This window comes from Gorilla gorilla, chromosome 21, assembly GCF_029281585.2.
Source record: "Gorilla gorilla gorilla isolate KB3781 chromosome 21, NHGRI_mGorGor1-v2.1_pri, whole genome shotgun sequence".
Taxonomy (NCBI): Eukaryota; Metazoa; Chordata; class Mammalia; order Primates; family Hominidae; genus Gorilla; species Gorilla gorilla.
In genome coordinates this window covers 61,885,919-61,908,900 of record NC_073245.2, presented here as the reverse complement: position 1 = coordinate 61,908,900, position 22,982 = coordinate 61,885,919, and the positions used below count along the sequence as shown (strand labels likewise).

The 22,982-nt window shown below is 44.1% G+C and overlaps 1 protein-coding gene across 2 annotated transcripts in view; it reads left to right on the top strand.

The window, feature by feature from the left end:
• The window catches only part of B4GALT5 (beta-1,4-galactosyltransferase 5), an 80,760-nt gene extending 59,622 nt beyond the window's left edge, over positions 1 to 21,138 (top strand). For both annotated transcript variants that reach the window (XM_031004886.3, XM_055373188.2), the window contains exons 3-9: positions 6,979 to 7,092; positions 10,396 to 10,520; positions 11,457 to 11,573; positions 13,369 to 13,556; positions 14,254 to 14,376; positions 16,617 to 16,718; positions 17,594 to 21,138. In XM_031004886.3, the coding sequence (XP_030860746.1) occupies positions 6,979 to 7,092; positions 10,396 to 10,520; positions 11,457 to 11,573; positions 13,369 to 13,556; positions 14,254 to 14,376; positions 16,617 to 16,718; positions 17,594 to 17,741 (917 nt within the window). In that variant the 3' untranslated portion in view covers positions 17,742 to 21,138. The remainder of the gene's footprint in view (positions 1 to 6,978; positions 7,093 to 10,395; positions 10,521 to 11,456; positions 11,574 to 13,368; positions 13,557 to 14,253; positions 14,377 to 16,616; positions 16,719 to 17,593) is intronic.
• The last annotated feature ends 1,844 nt before the right edge of the window (positions 21,139 to 22,982 follow it).

Below are 22,982 nucleotides of genomic sequence, written 5' to 3'. Positions count from 1 at the left end.
CTGGAATATCTGTCTCTCTGGGCATTTGGCAGTACTGGCAGTTCTCTCAGAAGTTAGAGGGGCATGCAGCAGGACCCCATTTCCACACCACTGCCGGTCTGGCAACACAGGATTGCGCTACTTCCTGAGTTGCTATCTTTGAAAACTGAGTACAGAGGTGAGTTTCACCCTTGGAGGGTGTATCCAGTGACCCATTATTATTGAACTTGATGTACTTTTATTCTCAAATTATCATACACCCAAATACCTTTTCCTTGCATCTGTCTGGTTAGAACAATCTATTTTTTGTTAAACGTGTTTATTTCTCTAATAGATTGGAAGTCTGTGCCATCAGGGACTCTCTTACTGTTTATTAGATACTTGACTCACATGATTTCATGTAGTCCCTCACAAGAACCCAGAAGGTAGCTACTGTGTCCCCATTGTAGGAATAAAAGGAACAAGGCACATGGAAGTCATGGAACTTGATGCAGCAGCAGGGTTAGGGTTTGCTGATTCTCTGACTCCAGGGCCTGTGCCCTGAATCGCAGTAATGGCTTCATTCCTTTTGTCATCTTTGTATCCTTAGTACCTTATACACTGCCTCGCACATAGGAAGCACTTGGTAAGTTATTTTTGTATGCATGAAGGAATGAATTTAACAAGAAAGCGCGTCTTAAGTGTTGTAGCATGTTTCTAAGGAGGTCACCATCTTGTGGAGCTGCTGTATCACTGGCACATCTTTGGCGAGTAAGTACAGGTTGAGCATCCCCAATCAGAAAATACCAACTCCAGACTGCTCCAGAATCCACACATGATGAAACCTTGAGTGCCAACACGACACTTGAAGAAAATACTCAATGGAGCATTGCAGATTTCGGATTTTTAGATTGGGGTTGATCAACTGGTAAGTATAATGCAAATATTCCAAAATCCTAAAAAATCAGAAATCTGAAACACTTCTGGTCCTAAGCATTTCAGATAAGGGGATACTCAACCTGTACTGAAAAGAAAATAGCATTTCACTGAAAGTGTATTTAATGAAAACCCATCATTCTTCTTCATTTCAAAGCAGTTGTCTACCTAGCACAGTCAGAGAGGGTATTCTGGGCCCAGCACTGCTGAGACAGCCAAATGACTGATACCTCTGGCCCGACCACTTCTGCCTGGAGCACTGTTGGCTTAATGGTGGTAACCTGGATTATGTACCATCCTCTGCTGAAATAATGCTGAGGCACATACCCACATTCAGGCATCTGCATTAGGCCAAGCATAGCTCAAAAGCCCAGGGTGACATTTAAGTCATGCTGGTTTTCTTTAAGTTTAAAAGCAACATGGTGATTAATGAATGAAAACAGACTTTTGGGGATGGGGTCTGTGAACCTGGAAATAAACCTGAAGTAGTGACCAGGAGAAGCTTCCTGTTGTCACTGAAAGCCATTGGTTTGTGAGATTGTGAATCTGCAGAGTGAGTAAAGTCATGCTGGTGTACTTTGTAATCTATTAATGGAGTGGGTCATCTTCACCTCTTTCTCGGTGGTTTTAGATGTCCAGTCTGTAGTCTTCGACGTGGCTACCCTCCCAGTAGGTAGTCATCCTTTAATGGACTAACTCTTGAAGAATGCTAATTCTTTATATTTCACAGATATTTGTCCCAGTGGCATCTTTCTAGTATATATAAATTTCCATATTTTTTTCAAGCAGAGAGGCAAGTGTTTGGTCTTTTCTCAAATGGGAGGGGAAAGTGGTGATTCTTGCTGGGGTCCATTGGTCAGCACTTTCGATTCCTTCTCAACTGGATTTGGTAACACAAGGGAGAAGGCAGGTTTTTACCTCCTCCAGGTATTAGGGTAGCAATACCAAGCTTAGCTATACATTGGAATTCCCAAGGAGCTTTCCAAAGTACTGATGTCTGTGCCTGACTGCTAGAGATTCTTATTTAATTGGCCTGAGGTATAGCCTGAATGTTAGAATTTTGTTTGTTTGTTTTTGTTTTGAGACAGTCTTGCTCTGTCACCCAGGCTGGAGGGCAGTGGCACCATCTCAGCTCACTGCAGCCTCCGCCTCCTAGATTCAAGTGATTCTCCTGCCTCAACCTCCTGAGTAGCTGGGACATCAGGCGGGTGCCACCACCCCCGGCTAATTTTTGTATTTTTAGTAGAGATGAGGTTTCATCATGTTGCCCAGGCTGGTCTCAAACTCCTGGCTTCAAGTGATCTGCTCACCTTGGCCTCCCAAAGTGCTGGGATTACAGGCGTGAGCCACCACACCCGGCCTGGTGTTAGGATTTTTGAAAGCTTCTTAGATGATTCTAATGTGCAGCCAAGGCTGCTGAACCACTGGTGTGAAGCAGTGCTGAATAAGCAGTTGCTGTTGGACAGCATCTGCAAGCCCATGATATCAGTAGCCATTTGAACCTGTAGGTAGGAGTCTGTTGTTTTCCCATTTTCTATCTATCTATCTTCTTTTTTTTTTTTTTTGAGACGGAGTCTTGCTCTGTTGCCCAGGCCGGAGTGCAGTGGCACGATCTTGGCTTGCTGCAACCTCTGCCTCCCAGGTTCAAGCGATTCTCCTACCTCAGCCTCCTGAGTAGCTGGGATTACAGGCACCCACCACCATGCCTGGCTAATTTTTGTATTTTTAGTAGAGATAGGGTTTCACTATGTTGGCCAGGCTGGTCTCAAACTCCTGAACTCAGGTGATCCACCTGCCTTGGCCTCTCAAAGTGCTGGGATTACAGGTGTGAGCCACTGTGCCTGGCCTGTTTCCCCATTTTCTTTTTTGAGACAAAGTCTCGCTCTGTTGCCCGGGCTGGAGTGCAGTGGCGGGATCTCGGCTCACTGCAGCCTCCACCTTTTGAGTTCAAGCAATTCTCCTGCCTCAGCCTCCTGAGTAGCCAGAACTACAGGCGCATGCCACCGTGCCTGGCTAATTTTTTGTATTTTTAGTAAGAGACACAGTTTCACCATGTTGGTCAGGCTGGTCTCGAACTCCTGACCTTGGGTGATCCATCCGCCTTGGCCTCCCAAAATGCAGAGATCACCGCGCCCGGCTTGTTTTCCCATTTTCTAAATGTAAAAGCGGCTGCCTTCTTTGCCCTTCAAGAACATGTCCAGGTTTGAAATAGATTAGATTTAAATTAAAAAGTAAAAACCGTGGCTGTAGAAATTAAACAGGCTTGTTTTTCTCTCAGCATTTTCCTCATTCAGTAGGTACATGCTTTAGAAGAGTAAAAAGTTATATTTGGAACTCCAAGGGGATAAGGTATAACTCCACCCGTTGCTGGACAGCTAGCAGGGGAGAAAAACAAGGGCTCCTCACGATAACTGCACATAGTTTTACCAGGTCGTGAGCAATTAATTTCCTCTGTCTCTTTCATTTTAAAAGGCCTCTATTGCTACTGAAAAGCAGACTTTGTTTGTTTGTTTGTTTATGATGGAGCTTTGCTGTTGTTGCCCAGGCTGGAGTGCAACCGTGTGATCTCAGCTCACTGTAACCTCTGCCTCCTGGGTTCAAGTGATTCTCCTTCCTCAGCCGCCTGAGTAGCTGGGATTACAAGCACCTGCCACCATGCCCGGCTAATTTTTGTGTTTTTTTTTTTTTTTAGCAGAGATGGGGTTTCGCCATATTGGCCAGGCTGATCTCGAACTCCTGACCTCAAGTGATCACCCTACCTTGGCCTTCCAAGTAGACTTTATTTTAATTAAAGTTTTATTTAAAATTTTTTAAACAAGAAATCAGGACATTAAGCCACCCCTCCCAAGATGTAGAGTAAGTTTCTGGAAGATTTTTGCAATAGAGTTGTTGTGTATTTGAGGATTCTTAAAACAGTGACATATTATTAATTTAGTAATCAGAAGAAAAATAAATGCTTTTTTTTTGTTTCATGCTAGTTGCTACCAGGCTTACTGTATCATTGTTTGAAGGAAGTAGAAAGGAATTTATCTGTCTTCAAAGAAACTGCAAATAGTAGAATCATTAGAGTTAGTGATATCTTGTCTCTTGCCTCATGTTTTTTAAATTCTAGTTTCCTGATTAGGTTCTAGCTCTAGGGCTTGGGTCAGTCATTGACCAGAATGATTATTATCTTCGTTTTTGTTGATTTGTTTATGAAAATATACTTAGTGTAATACTTTTGGGAATTTCATTGCCTTCTAGTGAATGTATTGACTGTGCCAATACATGTTTCCAGCCAGCGTCTCTTGCCACACATGGGCGTATCACAAACACAGGCACATTTTCTAGTACTTGTGAGGTCTTTTAATTTTTTTCTAAAGGAGAATAATTTCATCTATTAGATTCATCCAGAGTAATAATTAGGATGAGGGGTTCTTCACATAGATTTTTGAAGTAGTTACTACCTTCAGAAGAAGATTCAACCCAGGCCAGGTTTGCATGTATGAGCTGAGCTCAGAGAATTTCTGTGTAAATATTATCTTTAAGGTTCTGTCTTGGTTCATGTTTTTTTGTTTTTTTGTTTTAAGATAGGATCTCACTCTGTCACCCAGGCTGGAGTACAGTGGTGTGATCATTGCCCACCGGAACCTCGACCTCCCAGGCTCAGGTGATCCTCCTGCCTCAGCCTCCCGAGTAGCTGGGACCACAGGCGCGCACCACCAGGCCTGGCTAATTTTTTAAATTATTTGTAGAGACAGGTTCTCAGCATGTTTCCTGGGCTGGTCTTGGCCTCCTGGGCTCAGGCAGTCCTCTTGCCTCAGTCTCCCAAAGTGCTGGCATTATAGGCATGAGCCACCACACCCAGCCTGGTTTATGTCTTTATATAAATTAGTCTCTACTATTCTCTATAAATGCAGGCTTAGTGTTTTTCAGGAAAGCTACTACTGAAAAGGACAGAAAGCATTCTGTTCCTTCCCTTGTTAAGACACTGTTAAAATTTTCAAGTTGCGTCTCGTTGAATTTTGCCCCAGAGTACTTGCAGAGTAGGCAGCGCAGAGTAGGCAGCCGTGTGCATATATAAAAGGATTCAATGTGTTAGCCATTTGATTCTTGGAAACCTGCTCATAGTGCTTTTTCAAAAATATCTTAGTGGAAGATTCTAGAATTCTAGGGTACAAAGTGAATTTGAACAGGATGTTTTAATTTTCATAGAATCAGCATGGATCCAAAAGGATTTAATATTCTGTGAAAAAAATAAAAACAATACAGTATACTGGAAGGATCTCTCATTCAGAGTTTAGTTGGAGCTCTGTCATGCATTAGCCAGGGCTCCTGGTCTGAGTTCTGTGTATGTTGTTCCAGTTATTCATCTGTAGAAAATGAGGTTGGAGGACCCTCCTCCTACTCTACAAGTACAGTCCCCTAGGAAAAAGACATCTGCCATCACACTCTTCATATCCACTAACGTGACTCTAAAGGGGCATACATATGTGAGGGTTTTTAAATTATAAACCCTTGAGAATGAGAACACGAAAGGAGACCACAGCAAAAAACCTTGGTAGGTAGAAAGCAGAAGAACCACTGGTAAAAGACTTAACAAACCCAAGAAAACTGACTGCTCAAAGCAGCAACAGGAGAACCAGCAACCACCCCAGGATCCCCCAGAAGCTCAGGAACTAGCAATATGGGAAGTAGGAGCAAAGGTGGCAACTAAAATAAAGGGAGATTGAAAGCTGTTAAAAAGCAGTCAGATACCCAGACCCATTTCCCCATCCTGGCAAGAGCTGGAGACTTAATAACCCCAGAGATGGCAAAACAGAGGCTCCTCAACCTGGGGATACCTGGCATGACCACAGTATTTGAAAAGATGGGGATTACATATGCCCCCGCCTCTTTCTCTTCTTTCTTAGTTTCAGGATGTTTATAGTCAGGACTCTACCATTCTGGCAGGAGATTCGAGTGGATTTCTCTGGAGAATCTGGTCAGACCAGGAGAAAAGACCCAAAGATATTGACACTGGAGATACCAATAAGAGAAAAATGACTGCAAACGTGAAACAAGAATATAGTAAGAAATGAACATTCAGGAAACAAGAGCTCTTCAAAGTTAAAAAATATGATAGCAGAGATGATGATTAAAGGAAGGTTGAGTAAAGTTGAGGAAATCTCTTGGAAAGTAGGGCAGATAAATGGCAAGACAGAAAACTGGATAGAAAAGATGAGACAGAGGACCAGGAGGTCCCACATCCAACTCCTGTTCTGTATTCTCCAGAAAGGCAGCACAGAGTACAGAAGGGAGGAATCATCACCGAGAGAATACCTCCCCCCAAGCACTTTTGGCATGGAAGAAGGCCAGAAGCTGCCACACCTCCTCTGGGAGGATGAAGTTGAGAGAATACCTAATGTATGTCTTAGGAGGAAATGTCTTGATGAAAGGCGTGGTGTTGAATTAGAATCATTGCATATAAAACTGAGCAAACAGAAAAACAAGATGCATAACTTTCCACATTTCTCAGCGATGACTAGTACTTAACAGCAGCATCGTAATACAAAGACTGAAGATTGTCCCAACCACAGCTATGATATGTGACCGATGGGAGACTGGGGAATGGAAGGGGATCGTGTGGCAGGGGTGGCAGAAGGAAGGGGATAAAGTTTTCACCTCCCATAGTGGGAGGTCAGTAGGTAAGACTGAAAACAGAAACATCACGACCAGCCGTAGAGGCTGACAGAGGTGAATACTGCATATAAATGCTGAAATACTTGGCCAAAAGAAGGGCAAGTGGTTCCTTTAGAAAACAGAAATGAGAGGAGGGCAACTGCTGTTTTTAAAATTACATTTAATTACAGTTGACTGTAAACTGAGTGCTGCATATAAACCTATAAAATCAATAGGAATAGGAACACTGGTTAAAATCTGCCATTTGGCTGACATTGTTATTGATGGCTTCACATTTTTAGCTGCATCAAAGCGGTAGTCCAGAGTCCTGTCTCCTTCTACCAAGATGATAGCTAAGAGAAAGACCTACTTGGTAGGCATCTGATAATTGCACAGTTGATCACACATACCAGTCTGATCGACTTTTTTCCTTTCCCTCCCTAGATTATCCTCTTGACTTGAACCACAGTGAAACCTTCCTGCAAACTACAACATTTCTTCCTGAAGACTTCACCTACTTTGCAAACCATACCTGCCCTGAAAGACTCCCTTCCATGAGTGAGTACAGCTCCGGCCTGTCTTCCTCTGCTTTTAAAATGGATAAAGGGGAAGGCACTCTTGATCTCTCTGTCTGGCTGCAGAGAGAATATAAATACCTCCCTGCCATTGGAAACAGGGTTTGTGAAAGTTGTGCTCCTGGCTCCTCTTCAAAGCCTGCTGCAAGGTTGCCTGTGTTCTTGGGTGCCATTTTCTACCTTTCCTACTTTTTCACTCTTCCCTTTGCCCTTGCCTGTCCTTTGTAACTTGGGTTCTGTTTGAACTTCCTAGAGAAAGTATGAATACAGTCATTCATAGCTTAACAACGAGGGTACTTTCTGAGAAGTACATCATTAGGTGATTTTATTGTTGGGGGAACCTCCTAGAGTAAAATTCCACAAATCTAGATGGTGTAGCCTGCTACACCCCTAGGCTGTATGGTATGGCCTGTTGCTCCTGGGCTGCAAACCTGTGCAGCATGGTACTATACAGTAATTGTAACTCAATGGTAAGTATTTGTGTATCTAAACGTAGAAAAGGTACAGTAAAAAATGAGATATAAAAGATAAAAAATGGTACAGCTGTGTAGGGCACTTACCATGAATGGAGCCTGCAGGAATGGAAGTTGCTCTGGTGAGTCAGTGAGTGAGTGAACGTGGAGTGAATGTGAACGTGAAGGCCTGAGACATGACTCGGCACTACTGTAGACTTCATGAACACTGAACACTTTGGCTGCACCAAATTTATTCAGAAAATATTTTTCTTTAATGGTAGATGAACCTTACTATTACACCTTTTTACTTTCTAAACTTGTGAACTTTTAAAAAGTTTTAAAAAAAACTGCAGCCTTGAACTCCTGGGCTCAAGCAACCCTCTCGCCTCAGCCTCCTGAGGAGCTAGGACTACAAGTGCCTGTTGTCAATGCCTGGCTAATTTTAAAATTATTATTATTACTTTTTTAAGAAATGGGGTGTTACTGTGTTGCCCAGGCTGGTCTTGAACTCCTGGCCTCAAACAACCCTCCCACCTAGGCCTGGGCAACAGGCTGCAGTGTGCCATGATCGTGCCACTACACTCCAGCCTGGGCAACAAAGCAAGACCCTGTCTCAAAAGGGTAAAATAACAATTTAAAAATATAGTATAATAAATATATAAACCAGTAACATAGTTTATTATCATTATCTAGTATAATGTACTCTACATAATTGTATGTGCTATACTTTTTTATTTTTGAGATGGAGTTTCGCTCTTGTTGCCCAGGCTGGAGTGCAGTGGTGCCGTCTCCGCTCACTGCAACCTCTGCCTCCCAGGTTCAAGTGATTCTCCTACCTCAGCCTCCCGAGTAGCTGGGATTATAGGCACCTGCCACCACACCTGGCTAATTTTTGTATTTTTAGTAGAGATGGGAATTCACCATGTTGGCCAGGCTGGTCTTGAACTCCTGACCTCAGGTGATCCGCCCACCTCAGCCTCTCAAAGTGCTAGGATTACAGGTGTGAGCCACTGCTCCCAGCCTTGTGATACACTGTTATATGACTGGCAGTGCAGTAGATTTGTTTATACCAGCATCACCAGAAACACTTGAGTAACACAACAATGCTATGGCAGCTATGTCATCACTAGGCAGTAGGAATTTTTCAACTCCATTGTGATCTTATGCAACCACCGTATATGCCATCCGTCACTGGTGAAAATGTCAAAGCACATCACTGTATAGGCAGTCAGCTTTGTCTTTTTAGTATAAATCTCCCACTGATTGTAGTGCTTGATCTTAGAGGTGGGGGTCTCACTATGTTGCCCAGGCTGGTCTCCAACTTCAGGGCTCAAGCAATCCTCCTGCCTCAGCCTCCTGAGAAGCTGGGACTACAGGCATGAGCCACCATGCCTTGCTTGGAAGTTATTTTCTTAACAAAGTGCTAGTTAAAACAATTCTTAGATCTTTTTGTTCTTTTTTTTGAATCTCGTGTAAGCTAAAACAAGGACAGTAAACTCTTATACCTTTCCTATACTTTTAGGCTTCTTATATAGTTCCCCACTTCTTTTTTTAAAATTGTTTTTTTTTTAAGAAGTGAGATCAAGAAAAGGAAAATCTTACATTTGCAAAGTTGACTTTTATGCACAAACATAGTGAAAATAGGGAAAATGTTAGAAATAGTCGTGCATGGTATTTGAACATATTCTCATCCATATATAAATAATTAATTATAAGTATGTAAGTTGTGTTGGAAGCCTTACTGTTTCATTTGCATGTCTCACCACACATATATAGGTTTTCCCTTTAAAACCTGCATTTGTCTGCATCTAGATGTAAGCTTAGTTTGGGAAGGCTGAGATTTGTGTATCAGAAATAGGCGTTGACGGGCCTAAAACTAATGTTATCAGTTCATTGTTTCAGTAGAATTTATTGATTGTTACTGTACCACTTCCTGACTTAAGTCAGAGATGACCAGCATTCTGAGTTAGGACATAATCACTCAGGGTCCTGACCCACTGGTGAATGGATTGAGAGAGGTAGTGTGGCTGCACTTGCATCAGGAGCAAACCTGACATGACTCTAAGCTCAGCTGCTTTTCTCCTTCTCAGAAAAGCTCAGCTGCAGCCAGGTGCAGGGGCTCATAGCTATAATCCCAGCACTTTGGGAGGCCAAGGTGGGAGAATCACTGGAGCTCAGGAGTTCAAGACCAACCTGGGCAACATAGTGAGACCCTGTCTCTATTTATTAAAACATATTAATAAACAAAACAAAAAAAAGAAGGCTGGGCACAGTGACCCACGACTGTAATCCTAACATTTTGGGTGGCCCAGGTGGCTGGATCCCTTGAGGTCAGGAGTTCGAGACCAACCTGGCCAACAAGCTGAAACCTCGTCTCTACTAAAAATACAAAATTAGCTGGGTGTGGTGGCATATGCCTGTAACCCCAGCTACTCAGGAGGCTGAGGCAGGAGAATTGCTTGAACCCAGAGGCAGAGGTTGCAGTGAGTTGAGATCACACCACTGCACTCCAGCCTGGGCGACAGAGCGAGACTGTCTCAAAAAAAAAAAAAAAGAAAAGCTCAGCTACTGTTTTTCTTAAAGTTTTTATTTCTTCCTGGCCCCTGACAGAAGCAGAACTCTAAAGTCTTAATTCCTTGATTTGCCTCTTCACCTTGAAAATAGTGAGGAACTGAAATACGGTGAGATGGAAAGCAGAGGAAGGGACTTCCATCCTTGCTAAAAACAAATTCAGCTGAAAAAGCATTGCGCTCTCCAGAGACTAAAACCCCAAGCATAGGGAAACCTATCATTTTCTGACCTCTTAATCCCTTTTCCCCATCTCTGTTCAGAGGGCCCAATAGACATAAACATGAGTGAAATTGGAATGGATTACATTCATGAACTCTTCTCCAAAGACCCAACCATCAAGCTCGGAGGTCACTGGAAGCCTTCTGATTGCATGCCTCGGTGGAAGGTAGGGTGTGAAGTCACAGCCAAAATGCTGAGAAGCCCACCTGGGGTTTGCCTTTGGTCCGAATCACCATGGGATTAGCTAACCATGACATTTTGTCATTTTCATCCTACCACCCCATGCAAATGTAGAAACATTTTAGAGGAATGGGTTTCCACAAGGACTCTTTTTGTAGATACAGAAATTTGCATTATTCTGATGACCGAGCAAGACCCTTTGGTCTTCCCACCAGGAATATTAACAAAGCAAGGGTGGCGTTGGTGGTCTCTAATGATCCATTTGCAGAAGTCATCTGCAGAGTCAGTGCTTCATTCCTGTTCTCCATTGGTTACTACAAGATTAGTGGATTAAAAAGCAAAGTTACCTGGCTTGACATTGAGATTTAGTTTTTTTCTGCCTGACCATAGTCAGAAGACATCAGTAGTTTTCGTTAAGCTGTGACCCCAGCTGAAGTCCATTCTTTCAACAAGTATCTATTAAAATGCGTATTCTGTGCCAGCCTCGTTAAGTGCTGCTGATGCAGCAGATCTGGAACACATCAGTATCCAGCCCATCGCTGGGAAATAAAAACAGTTGAATAACCAGCATGTGTACATTGCACATTGTAAGGGGAAATACTGTTTTGTGAAGCTTGTTTTAATTGTAAGTTTATAGATGTATTTTTGTCACAGTGTAGAATGTGTGTTTTCCTATGAGTTATGGCCTAGAATAAATTGTAGGCCTACTATGTACTATAAGATATGGTATATGTAAGAATCACATTCATCTAGGTCCAAGGGCCAACTTGCCAACATAGATCTTTGTTTAGAGAAAGCTGAGGACAAGATAGCCAGCCTCCCAGAACTCCCATGGGTTGGTCAGCAATTCAGCAGGGGTGTCCTGCTAAGGAGTGAAAGCTGAGAGTCCTAACTGTGCTTCTTTTGCTGTAATCCACTCCAGGTGGCGATCCTTATCCCCTTCCGGAACCGCCACGAGCACCTCCCAGTCCTGTTCAGACACCTGCTTCCCATGCTCCAGCGCCAGCGCCTGCAGTTTGCATTTTATGTGGTTGAACAAGTGAGTAGTCCTTTCTTTTCCTTTCTTCTTTCTCTTCTGAGACAGCAGTTTAGGTTGCTGCAAGCTAATCCACTGTTGGTGTGAAGAGCCAATAAAACTGAGATCTTAGGATCGAGTTGCCTGAGGTTTGAAGGGGGAGCAGAGAGCAATTCTGTGCTCCTGGTTTGAGATGTTTGTTGCCCAGTACTGGGCACACTTGAATCCAGGAGAGAGCTTTGTTGGCTCATGAACAAAGGCCTCTTGTATGATGGTTTTGTTGGTGCCTGCAGGCTCCAGACCCAGGAAGTTCCCCTTAAGATAAAGAGCTGCAGCAAGGTACAGCACAGAGGATGTGGCCTTGGAGTCAAGAGACCTCAGTGCTTGTCATGTCTGCTGTTAATCAACCAAGTGGCCTGGGACATTTGCAAACTTCTCTAAGCCTGAGGGTTTGGTTTTGTTTTAATCTTAAAAATATTGGTAGGGAACCAGATATAGAGGTCACAAACTCAAGAAGACCGCATGGCAAATTCAGTCTGTAAATCTTTTTTTTTTTTTGGTCCTGCATATTTTTTATTTGCCTTTAGATGGAACATGACTGTCCTACTGTGGTTTTCTCTTGCCAGGCCTACTTTATATGTTTACATTACTGAGTTGGCTTCTGTAGGCATTTTGAAGTATGTGATCCTTGAACTAGAGGTGCTATATCCATAGATAAACAAAAGGTTGACAGATTTCCCTGAATACACTGATCGTCAGCCTGAGGGTCTGTTGCATGCTCACCTCTCCCTATGGGCACACTTTTGAGTCTCACAGTCTGAGTTGCTGTTAAGTGGTCACCCTGGAGCTTGCCTTATACTGGAGTGAGAAAAAGGCTGAGCACCACTGTTCAGCAAGGCCGGGCATCTGGGAAATGCTAACGGTCTATCTGCTGGTCCTAAGTTGGGTATTTTGATAGTGGCAAGGGGGAGTCAATGTAGCTGTAACACTAATTAGGCTGTTAACTGATTTGAACTGGTTTCTTCATGAGCCACTGAATTCTTTGTCCATAGGCTTGAGTCCCTGGCATGCTCAGTGACTGTTGTCTTAGATCTTAAAAATAAAACAAGACAAAACTAAAAACCACTCTTTGTACTAGATTTGGTTTATGAACAGTTAAGAGATTGGTTGATGTGCTGAAGAGCAAGTGGTAAAGAGTAGAAATGGTAGTGTTGTCTCTTCCGTTTGTGGAGCGGGGCACTTTTCTAAATGCTGTTACACGGTTGAATTTCTGCCTTCAGTAGCCTTGGGAAAGAGAAGGTTGGGTTTGCTACCACTTACATTTTTAAAGAAATTGGGGCCAGAGGTCCAGTGACTTTTTCTTTTTTTTGGAGATGGAGTCTTGCTCTGTCACCCAAACTGGAGTACAATGGTGCGATCTTGGCTCACTGCAGCCTCCGCCTCCCGGGTTCAAGCTATTCTCCTGCCTCAGCCTCCCAAGTAGCTGGGATTACAGGCATGCGCCACTAAACCTAGCTAATGTTTTTGTATTTTCAGTAGAGATGGGGTTTCACCATGTTGGCCAGGCTGGTCTCGAACTCCTGATCCGCCCACCTTGGTTTCCCAAAGTGCTGGGATTACAGGCGTGAGCCACTGTGTCCATGCCAGAGGTCCAGTGACTTCTGGGCCACACTGTGAGTTGATTTGTGGTGTTGGACCTGGTTACACTAGCCCAGTGATCTTTTCCAGTTGGCTCTAATAAACTCTTCTTTAGGCACAGGAAAGACAGCAAAGATTTTGCTTCAAGATTCTTTTAAAAATAAAGTTCTGTTTCTTTTAGGTTGGTACCCAACCCTTTAATCGAGCCATGCTTTTCAACGTTGGCTTTCAAGAAGCAATGAAGGACTTGGATTGGGACTGTTTGATTTTTCATGATGTAGATCACATACCGGAAAGTGATCGCAACTATTATGGATGTGGACAGATGCCGAGGCATTTTGCAACCAAATTGGATAAGTATATGTATCTGTGAGTATCATTTCCTCTTAATTAAAGAGGTTAAATCTGAAAGGGTGGTGAGCGACGTGAAAAGGAAATCTAATTAGCTGCAACCTAGATGCCCATCAACTGATGGATGGATAAACAAAATGTGTGTATCCATACAATTGGAGCACTGTTTGGCAGGAGAAAGCAATGAAATACTGATACGTGCCAAAACACGGATGAACTTCGAAAACATTACGTTAAAGAAGCCAGACACAAAGGTTGTGTATCATGTGATTCCAGGTGTCTGAAATGTCCAGAATAAGCAAATCTATAGTGACAGAAAGTAGATAAATGGTTATAAGGGGCTAAGGAGGATAGGAGGAGTAGGGGGTGATTGCTAATGGGTGCAAGGCTTTGTGGGGGACAGTGATGAAACATGTTAATATAGATTGTGGTCATGGTTGCACAATTCAGTGAATAAACTAAAACCATTGAATGATATACTCTAAATGGGCGAATTGTGTATGGGTATGTCAGTTATATCTCACTAAAGCTATTAAAAATCAGTTTGCAAAAATTAATTTTGCTAATTTGATACATGTCAGCATGAGGAAGCAAGTTCATACAGTTCAGGTCAGGAGCACAGAGAGCACTGTTTTTAGTCCTCAAATGAGAACCTTCTAGGGAAAACAGTTACCCTGTAACACACAGATGATTGATGTCCCACATCTCCTCCTAGGCTTCCTTATACCGAGTTCTTTGGCGGAGTGAGTGGCTTAACAGTGGAACAATTTCGGAAAATCAATGGCTTTCCTAATGCTTTCTGGGGTTGGGGTGGAGAAGATGATGACCTCTGGAACAGGTACCTCTGCCGTTCTTTCGGTGTCTTCTAGAAATGCTACCTTAGACTGCAGACCAATACTATCCAACAGGAATATAATGCAAGCCATGTGTGTAATTTAACATGTTCTAGTAGCTACAGTTTAAAAGGTTAAGGAAAAAAAATGAAATTGACCAGCTGTGATGGCTCACACCTGTAATCCCAGCACTTTGAGAGGCCGAGGTGGGAGGATCACTTGAGCCCGGGAGTTCGAGGCCACAGAGAGCTGTGCCACTGCACTCTAGCTTGGGTGACAGAGTGAGACCTGTCTTAAAAAATACACACACACACACACACACACACACCACACACACATCCAAGTTTTTAGAGAATATCTTTAATCTTAATTTAAAAATGTCTTAATATCTTAAAAAACAAACTGTATATCCCAACAAAGCAGCTATTTTCATTTTTCTCCTTTGACATGCAAAAATCAACAAATTATAATTTAGCAATTTTTTCTTCTAATAAATAATACGTTCATTATAAAATACAAATGAGTATAAAAATAAATTACCCATAACAATAAGTAACATGTTACCATTTCATTGAGTTTATTTTGTGTTTAAAAAGTGGCAAGTGAACAGTAATTTAAAATCTCTGCCTATCAGTTTTTAAAATCACAAATCTCAGGATTGTGAGGATTAAATGATGTAATGTGTATAGAGCTCTGGCATATCTGATATGTGATAAGCTCTCAATAGGTGTTACTGTTTTTATTATATCAACATTAAATACTCTGTAAACAGGATCTTAAGTGGCTCCATTTAATTCGGTTATATAGATGTACTGTAATTTATGTAACTATTTCCTGGTGTATATTTAGAATCTTTTCCATTTTCCACTATTTAGAGTGTGATATAGTAGATAATTCTTTTGCCTGTTATTCCTATTTAGGAAAAATTCCTATAAGCGAATGTAGTCATTTTAAGGCTCTTTTTTTTTTTAAGCTCTGTCCTTTAATGGATGCAAATAGGGTTTTTAAGGCATATTATAACTAAGTGCCCCTCCTGCTAAAGGTTCTAACAAAACTTTTCACTTCACCAGCGTTCTCTGTACTAAATGCCCATTTCACTGGAACCACTCCAAACTGAAGGGTGGAATATTAGTGATATGTCTACACAGATTTAGCTGCGCCATCACATAAGGCTTGTACTGTACAAGCTTGGGTGAACAGTCCTGTGTGTGAGTGGAATAAAGTAATATTTTTATGGAGTAAGTAAACAGTAACCTCATGAGGAACAAATGCAAAATACCACCTGGTATCTGTTTCCTTTGTAGCTTGGCTTTTGAAAAGTATGTGTTTGTTGTTAATTACAAGGACTATTTTGCTGATAAAAATTCAAATGATAGGCTGAGCATGGTGGCTCACACCTGTAATCCCAGCTCTTCACAAGGCCTAGGCTTGAGGATCACTTGAGCCCAGGAGTTCAAGACCAGCCTGGGCAACAGTGAGACTTTGTCTCTACAAAAAATAAAAAAAATTAGCCGGTTGTGGTGGCGCACGCCTGTAGTCCCAGCTACTCAGGAGGCTGAGATGGGAGGACTAATAGAGCCTGGGAGATTGAGGCTGCACTGAACCATGATCACCTCACTGCACTCCAGCCTGGGCAACACAGTGGACCCTGTCTCTTAAAAAAAAAAATTAGATGATACAAGTGTCTAAGTATTAATCCCTATTTTGATTCTATTTTATTCCCTGGAAGTAACCATTTCTTTCCGTACTTTTCTTTTTTGAGACAGATTTTCTTTCTGTTACCCAAGCTGGTGCAATTTTGGCTGACTGCAACCTTTGCCTCCTGGGTTCAAGTGATTCTCCTGTCTCAGCCTCCTGAGTAGCTGGGATTACAGACCTGCGCCACCACACCTGGCTAATTTTTTTTTTTTTTTTTAAGTAGAGATGGGGTTTCACCATGTTGGCCAGGCTGGTCTCGAACTCCTGACCTGAAGTGATCTGCCCACCTCGGCCTCCCAAAGTGCTGGAATTACAGGCGCGAGCCACTGAGCCCAGCCTATTTTTTCCGTTCACATAAAAACTTTAATTCAGTTAAAATTGAGTTTTAACTCAGTTTTTAAGAAATGACACAGTGAGTCAGTTGAGCGGGTGAGAGCTTTTGCTGTGTGTGATTTCCAGGGTAAGCTTGTAACATGTCTTGTAGGCTTTGGTCACTCCTGGGCTATTACCGTTGTATCTAAAAGCCTGTTCTCTTGGTCTTGGACAGAGTACAGAATGCAGGCTATTCTGTGAGCCGGCCAGAGGGTGACACAGGAAAGTACAAGTCCATTCCGCATCACCATCGAGGAGAAGTCCAGTTTCTTGGAAGGTTGGTGCAGTTTATCTCTGTCTCTTAGAAGTATCCCCTATACTTTCATGTCCGGATGTCTTAGAGCATATTACAGCCCCTTCTCCTACTCCCCACCCCGAGGCCCTGTTCTGACAGCTGTTTGACAGCTGTTGCATGTATTCTAACTCTGAGGCAGACCAGTGTGGGGATCAGACCGTTGGTGAACATTTTCAATAGTAAGATTCTTCTAAGGAAATCACTTGTCCTGTGTCTTCAGCCTTGTGGTCTCCCCAGTAGCCTTTGGGGAATTTGGGAAGAAACGGCTTGGATGAAGGTCCCTGAGGTGACAGAGCAGTGGCGCCCTTTCCGCAGGCTCCCGTTCCGAATGGTGTCCTGAGCTTCTGTCTGGGTGGCTGCAGTTGCTGTGTTACGTTTTCTTTTTGTGTGTGTGTGTGTGTGTGTGTGTCTTTTCTAAATTGTGGGGAAGACTGTGCTCTAGACAACCAATTCTAGTTGCTGAAATTCTGTTTTCATGGGAGTAAAATGGCACTGAATACAGAGTATGAACTTTCTCATCTGTTGTATTTTTAATGCTTTACCTCCCACTTCCCCACTCTCTGACCTTGGGCAAGTTACCTCACATTACTAAGCCTTGGTTTCCTCATTTGCTAGCAGGGGCTGGCGTGAGCATTAAATGAAATAATTAAGTGAAGCACCTGGCATGAAACACAGGCGGTGTTTCTGACCACAGCACTCAGCCTGGCATAGCAGAATTGGCCGTGCGCCCGCCTTGTGCTGCAGAAGTGCTGCCATGGGTTGCGTCCTCTGCTGTGGGACGCCCTGCTCCATCCTCTGGCTGCAGAGGCGTGGATCCTCACTCAGAGCCACCTCTTCTCTGTTCCCTCCCTAAACAGGTATGCTCTGCTGAGGAAGTCAAAAGAACGGCAAGGGCTGGATGGCCTCAACAACCTGAACTACTTTGCAAACATCACATACGACGCCTTGTACAAAAACATAACTGTCAACCTGACACCCGAGCTGGCTCAGGTGAACGAGTACTGAGAGGAGAGAATGTACGTTTGCTTTACCCACCGCCACCAAGAAAGCAGTCCGATGAGATTTTTTTTGGAGTGGGGAGGGTCTACACAGCAAGAGAACAGAAATACCGTGTCTCATGAAGGATCACAGAGTTCAGGGGGAAAATGTGACAGCACACGCACAAACGCCTTCACTGGATCAGCCGCTGGAACTGAGGGAGTGAGCTTGGGGACTTCCTTCGTCAGCACTGGCTTTCTGTTTTCACAAGACAGACGTCTGTCCCGCTGCTCTCTCCCCATCTCCTACCCCACATCCTGTCTCAGCCACAGTCTCCAGAACCCATGATGAACTGTGATCTGCCGTGGTCCTGCCGTGGTCCTGCCGTGGTCCTGCCGTGGAGCCTGTCCCTACACATGACCTTGGAGCCTCTTGGCCTTCAGAGCAGAGGCAAACCCACCACAGGGCAGCTGCGTTTTAGGAAGAGCAAATGAAACTCCACACCATTCTTCTAGATCTCTGGTGTTCTCTTTGGTTTCATTTTTTTAAAAAATTACCTTCTTTGGGTGGGGATTGAGGGTGGAGGGGAGGTGTTTGGGAAAGATAAATAGACATAAATATATAACAATCACTTCTTGAAGAAGTATAATTGTAAATAAGCCATGTAAAATGCCTTTTTAAAATTTAATTTTCTAGCTGGCTCCAATTCAAATTGAGGATTTATATATTAGGCCACTTACTTGGTTGGCAAGTGCAGGAACTCAGTTAAAATGCAGTTGAAGAATGTCATCTCCCGAATTGCTGTCACTTTGGGGAGGGAGTGGATATAGGGCATGTCACAAAAGAACAAAATAACCCGACCTTTATTGCTGGGAGCTGGCTTCTGTCCCTTTCTTCCTCCCCCACGAGTCTTGCCCTTGACTTCTGCTCTGGATTCACTCTTCCCTGTCGGCTGCGCACGTGCTCATCCCACTCTCCGCTAAGCGGGAGGCTGCTGTTAGAGCAGGCTGCTTCCTGCCTAAAGCAGGCCCTTCGGGGCTCGCTGCACACACATCTCTGGCTCTCCAGGCTTCGTGTTCTGTCTTTTCATCAGCATGGCGGGGCGGGGGGCGGGGGGCGGGGGTGTGTATGGGAATCCCTCCCCCTCTTACTTTTTCTCTTGTGGAACTTGGCCACAGTTTCTGAACAATGTGCCTACATTACCAGCTGGCTTCAGTGATTCCTCTGTGTCCCTTTTTGGTTTCTGGAAAGATTCTTTGTCAACATTAGTAACTGATACATAGAACCGAGGAGCACTCAAATAGGGAGCCAGGGAGCTGGTGACACTTGTGTGCTGTGGGGCAGCTGGGATCCAGGTAAGACCGGATTGAAGCTTTGAAATTAGACTAACAAAGCTCCAGACAGCAAGAGCCCAGGTGCACTGCTCACACCCCCACCTGCATTTTGAAGTCATATTATTTTTTGTTTTGTTTTTTAAGACGGTCTGGCTCTGTCGCCTAAGCTGGAGTGTGGTGGCACGATCACAGCTCACTGCAGCCTCCATCTCCTAGGCTCAAGCCATTTTCCCACCTCAGCCTCCCGAGTAGCTGGGACTACAGGTGCACACCACCACACCTGGCTAATTTTTTGTATTTTTAGTAGAGACGGGGGTTTCTTCCATGTTGCCCAGGCTGGTCTCGAACTCCTGGACTCAAGCAATCCGCCCACCTTGACTTCCCAAAGTGCTGGGATTATGGGCGGGTGTGAGCCATTGCGCCCAGCCTTGAAGTCATATTCTAAATTGTATTTGAATTTGTGCCTCTTTGTTTTTCCCCAAACCAAAGCCCTCAAATTGTAGTCTCTGTCGGCTTCTGCAGAATTCTGGAAAATGCCAGTTTTCCTCCCCCGCCCTTGTTTTCCATAAAACATATTTATATATTGTGATGAGGAGTACTTTCTGAAGAGTACTTCGTATTTTTTTTTAATTGCCTTGTTTGCCTTCAACTTCCTTGATTTTCATAGTTTACATAGTTTACATGGGTGTGTGTAGGGGTGTGTGTGTGTGTGTGTGTGTATGTATGTGTGTGGGTTAGGGCTTTTTTCGTTGCATGTGATGGTTCTGTGGACGTATGATCCCCACAAACTGTGGGAGTGATTGGCCAGGCCTTGTTTTTTTTTGTTTGTTTGTTTGTGTTTTTGTTCTTTTGAAGAATAGAGTGGTATTTAGAAAATAAATTGCATTGCAAAGCTCTTATCGGCTCATATGAGAGAGCAGGTTCCTGCCCTTGAAAATGCTGGTAAGCTATAGCATATGTTTTTTAAGACTTAAGCATTTCATGCTTTAAAATACCTTCACAAGTGAACATTACACACGGAAGTTCATTTGGTTTTCCTTTGTTTTATGGTGCATATAGCAATAAAGACCCCCTCCACCCTGCAACCCCCATCCCCCACCGGGCCTTTGTCCCTGCCTTGGCTTTTCTCCCCTTCTCATTCTCCTCTCCCCTTTTCTCACTGAAGGCTGTGAGTTGCTTTCAATGTGACAACACTATGATGTCATTTGGAAGGATTTGCCAGGACAGACTGATTCTGAGTCATGGGTGCCGTCCGTGTGTGTATGCGGCAGTGTTGTCAGGCGATCTTGTTTGAAGCTCTACGTTACCATAATTACCATCAAGTACACACTGTTGGCAAAAGGCTAACACCTGACTTAAGAAAATGCTGATTTGAGAACAAAAGGAAAGGTCTTTTTTCACTGCTTAAAGTGGGGTCACTTTGATACCTTTGCGGTCGTGTCTGTGTCTGATGAGTGTGGAATCTGGATGTGCACTGTCAGTCATGTGTCTACCAGGCCTCGAATATCATACGGGAAATGTCATAGTTAAAAACGTACAGCCAGGCCCGTGTGCTGTTAATAGTGTGAAATTGTCATGTTAAAAAAAAAAAAAAACAGAAACCAAATGAGACCTTGTGCATATATTGGTAGCTGAAAATCTTCAAGGCTACTGATGGGTGGCCCCTTAATCTTGTCTTTGATTGCTGTGTGCAGGGAAAGGTGTCCCCGTTCGTTCATGCTGTTTTGGGGGGTGGGGGGGTATTTGCAAGAATACTCATTTTGACATAATAGGTCCTCTTGTCAGAGATGCTCTACCACAGACATTAACAGCTGAGCAGGAGCCACATGGATTGATTGTATCCACTCACCATTGACGATGGCATTGAGCGTAGCTAGCTTATTTCCATCACTACGTGTTTTTGAGCTTGCTCTTACGTTTTAAGAGGTGCCAGGGGTACATTTTTGCACTGAAATCTAAAGATGTTTTAAAAAACACTTTTCACAAAAATAGTCCTTTGTCATTACATTATTTACTCATGTGTTTGTACATTTTTGTATGTTAATTTATGAATGATTTTTTCAGTAAAAAATACATATTCAAGAACCAAACCTTGGTGGTCGTTTCTCTTTGTCTAGGACAGTTTGGGTCCTTGGGGGTCTTTCCTTTTTCCTTTCCTTTCCTACAGGAGTTCAACTTAAGGCAGCTCAGCTGAGCTCTGGGTCTTGCTGGGGTAAATACTGCCTGACCCGCGCTGCAAGTGAACGGGCTGAGTAAAAAGCTACGCAGTGTAACAGAAGCAGTCCTCCACTGTGCCGCCCAGGCACGCCCACACTTGGGTTTTCTTTCAAGAATCACCCAGGTGGTACCAAGAAAGTTGCATAAGACACTTGGGTGAGGGGACTTGGGGGTGAAGGGGGTGGTGAGGGTTGATGGAGTTTGATTCCAGAAGGTTCTCTGGGATCAGTGTAGGGTTTATATGCCAGATTCTGCTCAGAGATTGTCATCATGGCTTCTATGTGTTGAATGTTTGCCACTCACAGTATTAATAGTGTCAGATGCCGGGGACATAATAATAGAGAAAATAAGACAGGATCAGTGGCCTCATTAAACTTACGGTCCACTGGGGGGTATGATTAAAATTGTATCCTCAATACCTGGTCCAAAAGGGGAAGCTGCAGGTGATGAGTGCATGGTAGGGTGGGCATTCCAGTTGGGAATGTAGGGAAGGTGGAAGCAAGTGAGCTAGGGGGAGACAAGGAGCGTGTGGCACACAGCTGCAGGGCAGGGAGGAAGCCAGCGTGGCTGGAGTAGAGGGGGCAGGGGGGCGCACAGGGGGAGGAGTTTGCATTTCATCCTTAGAGCAGTGGATTCAAGAGTTTTCAGCAGGCAGGGCTGTGTGATGCGATTCAGATTCCATAGCAACTTTGAGAGACGGCTCTGGTTGCAGGGAGAACGGGCGATGGTACAGAAGCAGAAGAGAAGCAGGGGCGAGTGAGATGGGTGCAGGGACGATGGCGGAGGGGAGACTGGGAGATACTGAGGTCGTGCTCCCAGGACCTGCCAGGGGTGATGGGGATGGAGGACTCCACCTAAGCTGCTGGCTTCCCACTTGCACAGGTAACAGGGCCATTCCCTGAGATGGGGGCACTAGAGTCAGACCAGATTGGCGGGATAGATACGAGATCAGTTGTGACTGCTGAGTTCAGGGAGTTTTGAGACAACCTGGCAGAGACAGCAGGGTGGGGGCTACAAGGCAGACTGGGGAGTCTTTGGGTGGAGGAGGTTAGTAAAGACCCAGCAGCGGGTGAGATTGCTGGGGGATTGAGAACAGGAAGCATAGAGTAAGAGAAGGCAGCAGCCTTGGCCCAGCCTCTGAGAACCTGGTTGAGAAAAGGAGGATGAGTGAGCAGGAGGAGGGGTGGGAGGACAAGCAGGCCAAGAGGGAGAGTGGTCAGCAGTGCAAAGGCAGCAGAGAAGCGATACAAGAGGAAGGGAGAAGCAGTGAGTTGGCAGTGGCCAGGTGTTGGAAATGTGGCAGGAGCCGTTTTGCTGACCTGATGGGGTGGAAGGAGGAGATAGCAGCAGAGTGGGTGTCTCTTGGATTTCCTGGGAAGGGGTGGAAAGAGGAGGTCAGGGCCACAGGAAGCGTGGGAAGCTGGGGGTGGGAGGTGAGGTAGGGTTGGGTTTTGGTTTTCCCACAAGAGAAGCTTGAATGTGTTTCTTCTGAACCACAGGGAATGTCTGAGAGAGGACAGCTGAATACGTACAAGAGACCAGGTGATCTGGTGGGAATGTCCCTGAACTACTGGCGGGAGATGAGATTCAAACCAGAAAAACCAAACAGAAGGAACGAGGAGCTCTGTATAGGCCATCCCATTGGCAGACACACACCCTGTGAAGACCGTTGTTGCTGTGGAGGTCAGAGATCCCTTCCAGCCAGCTGCTGGAATTG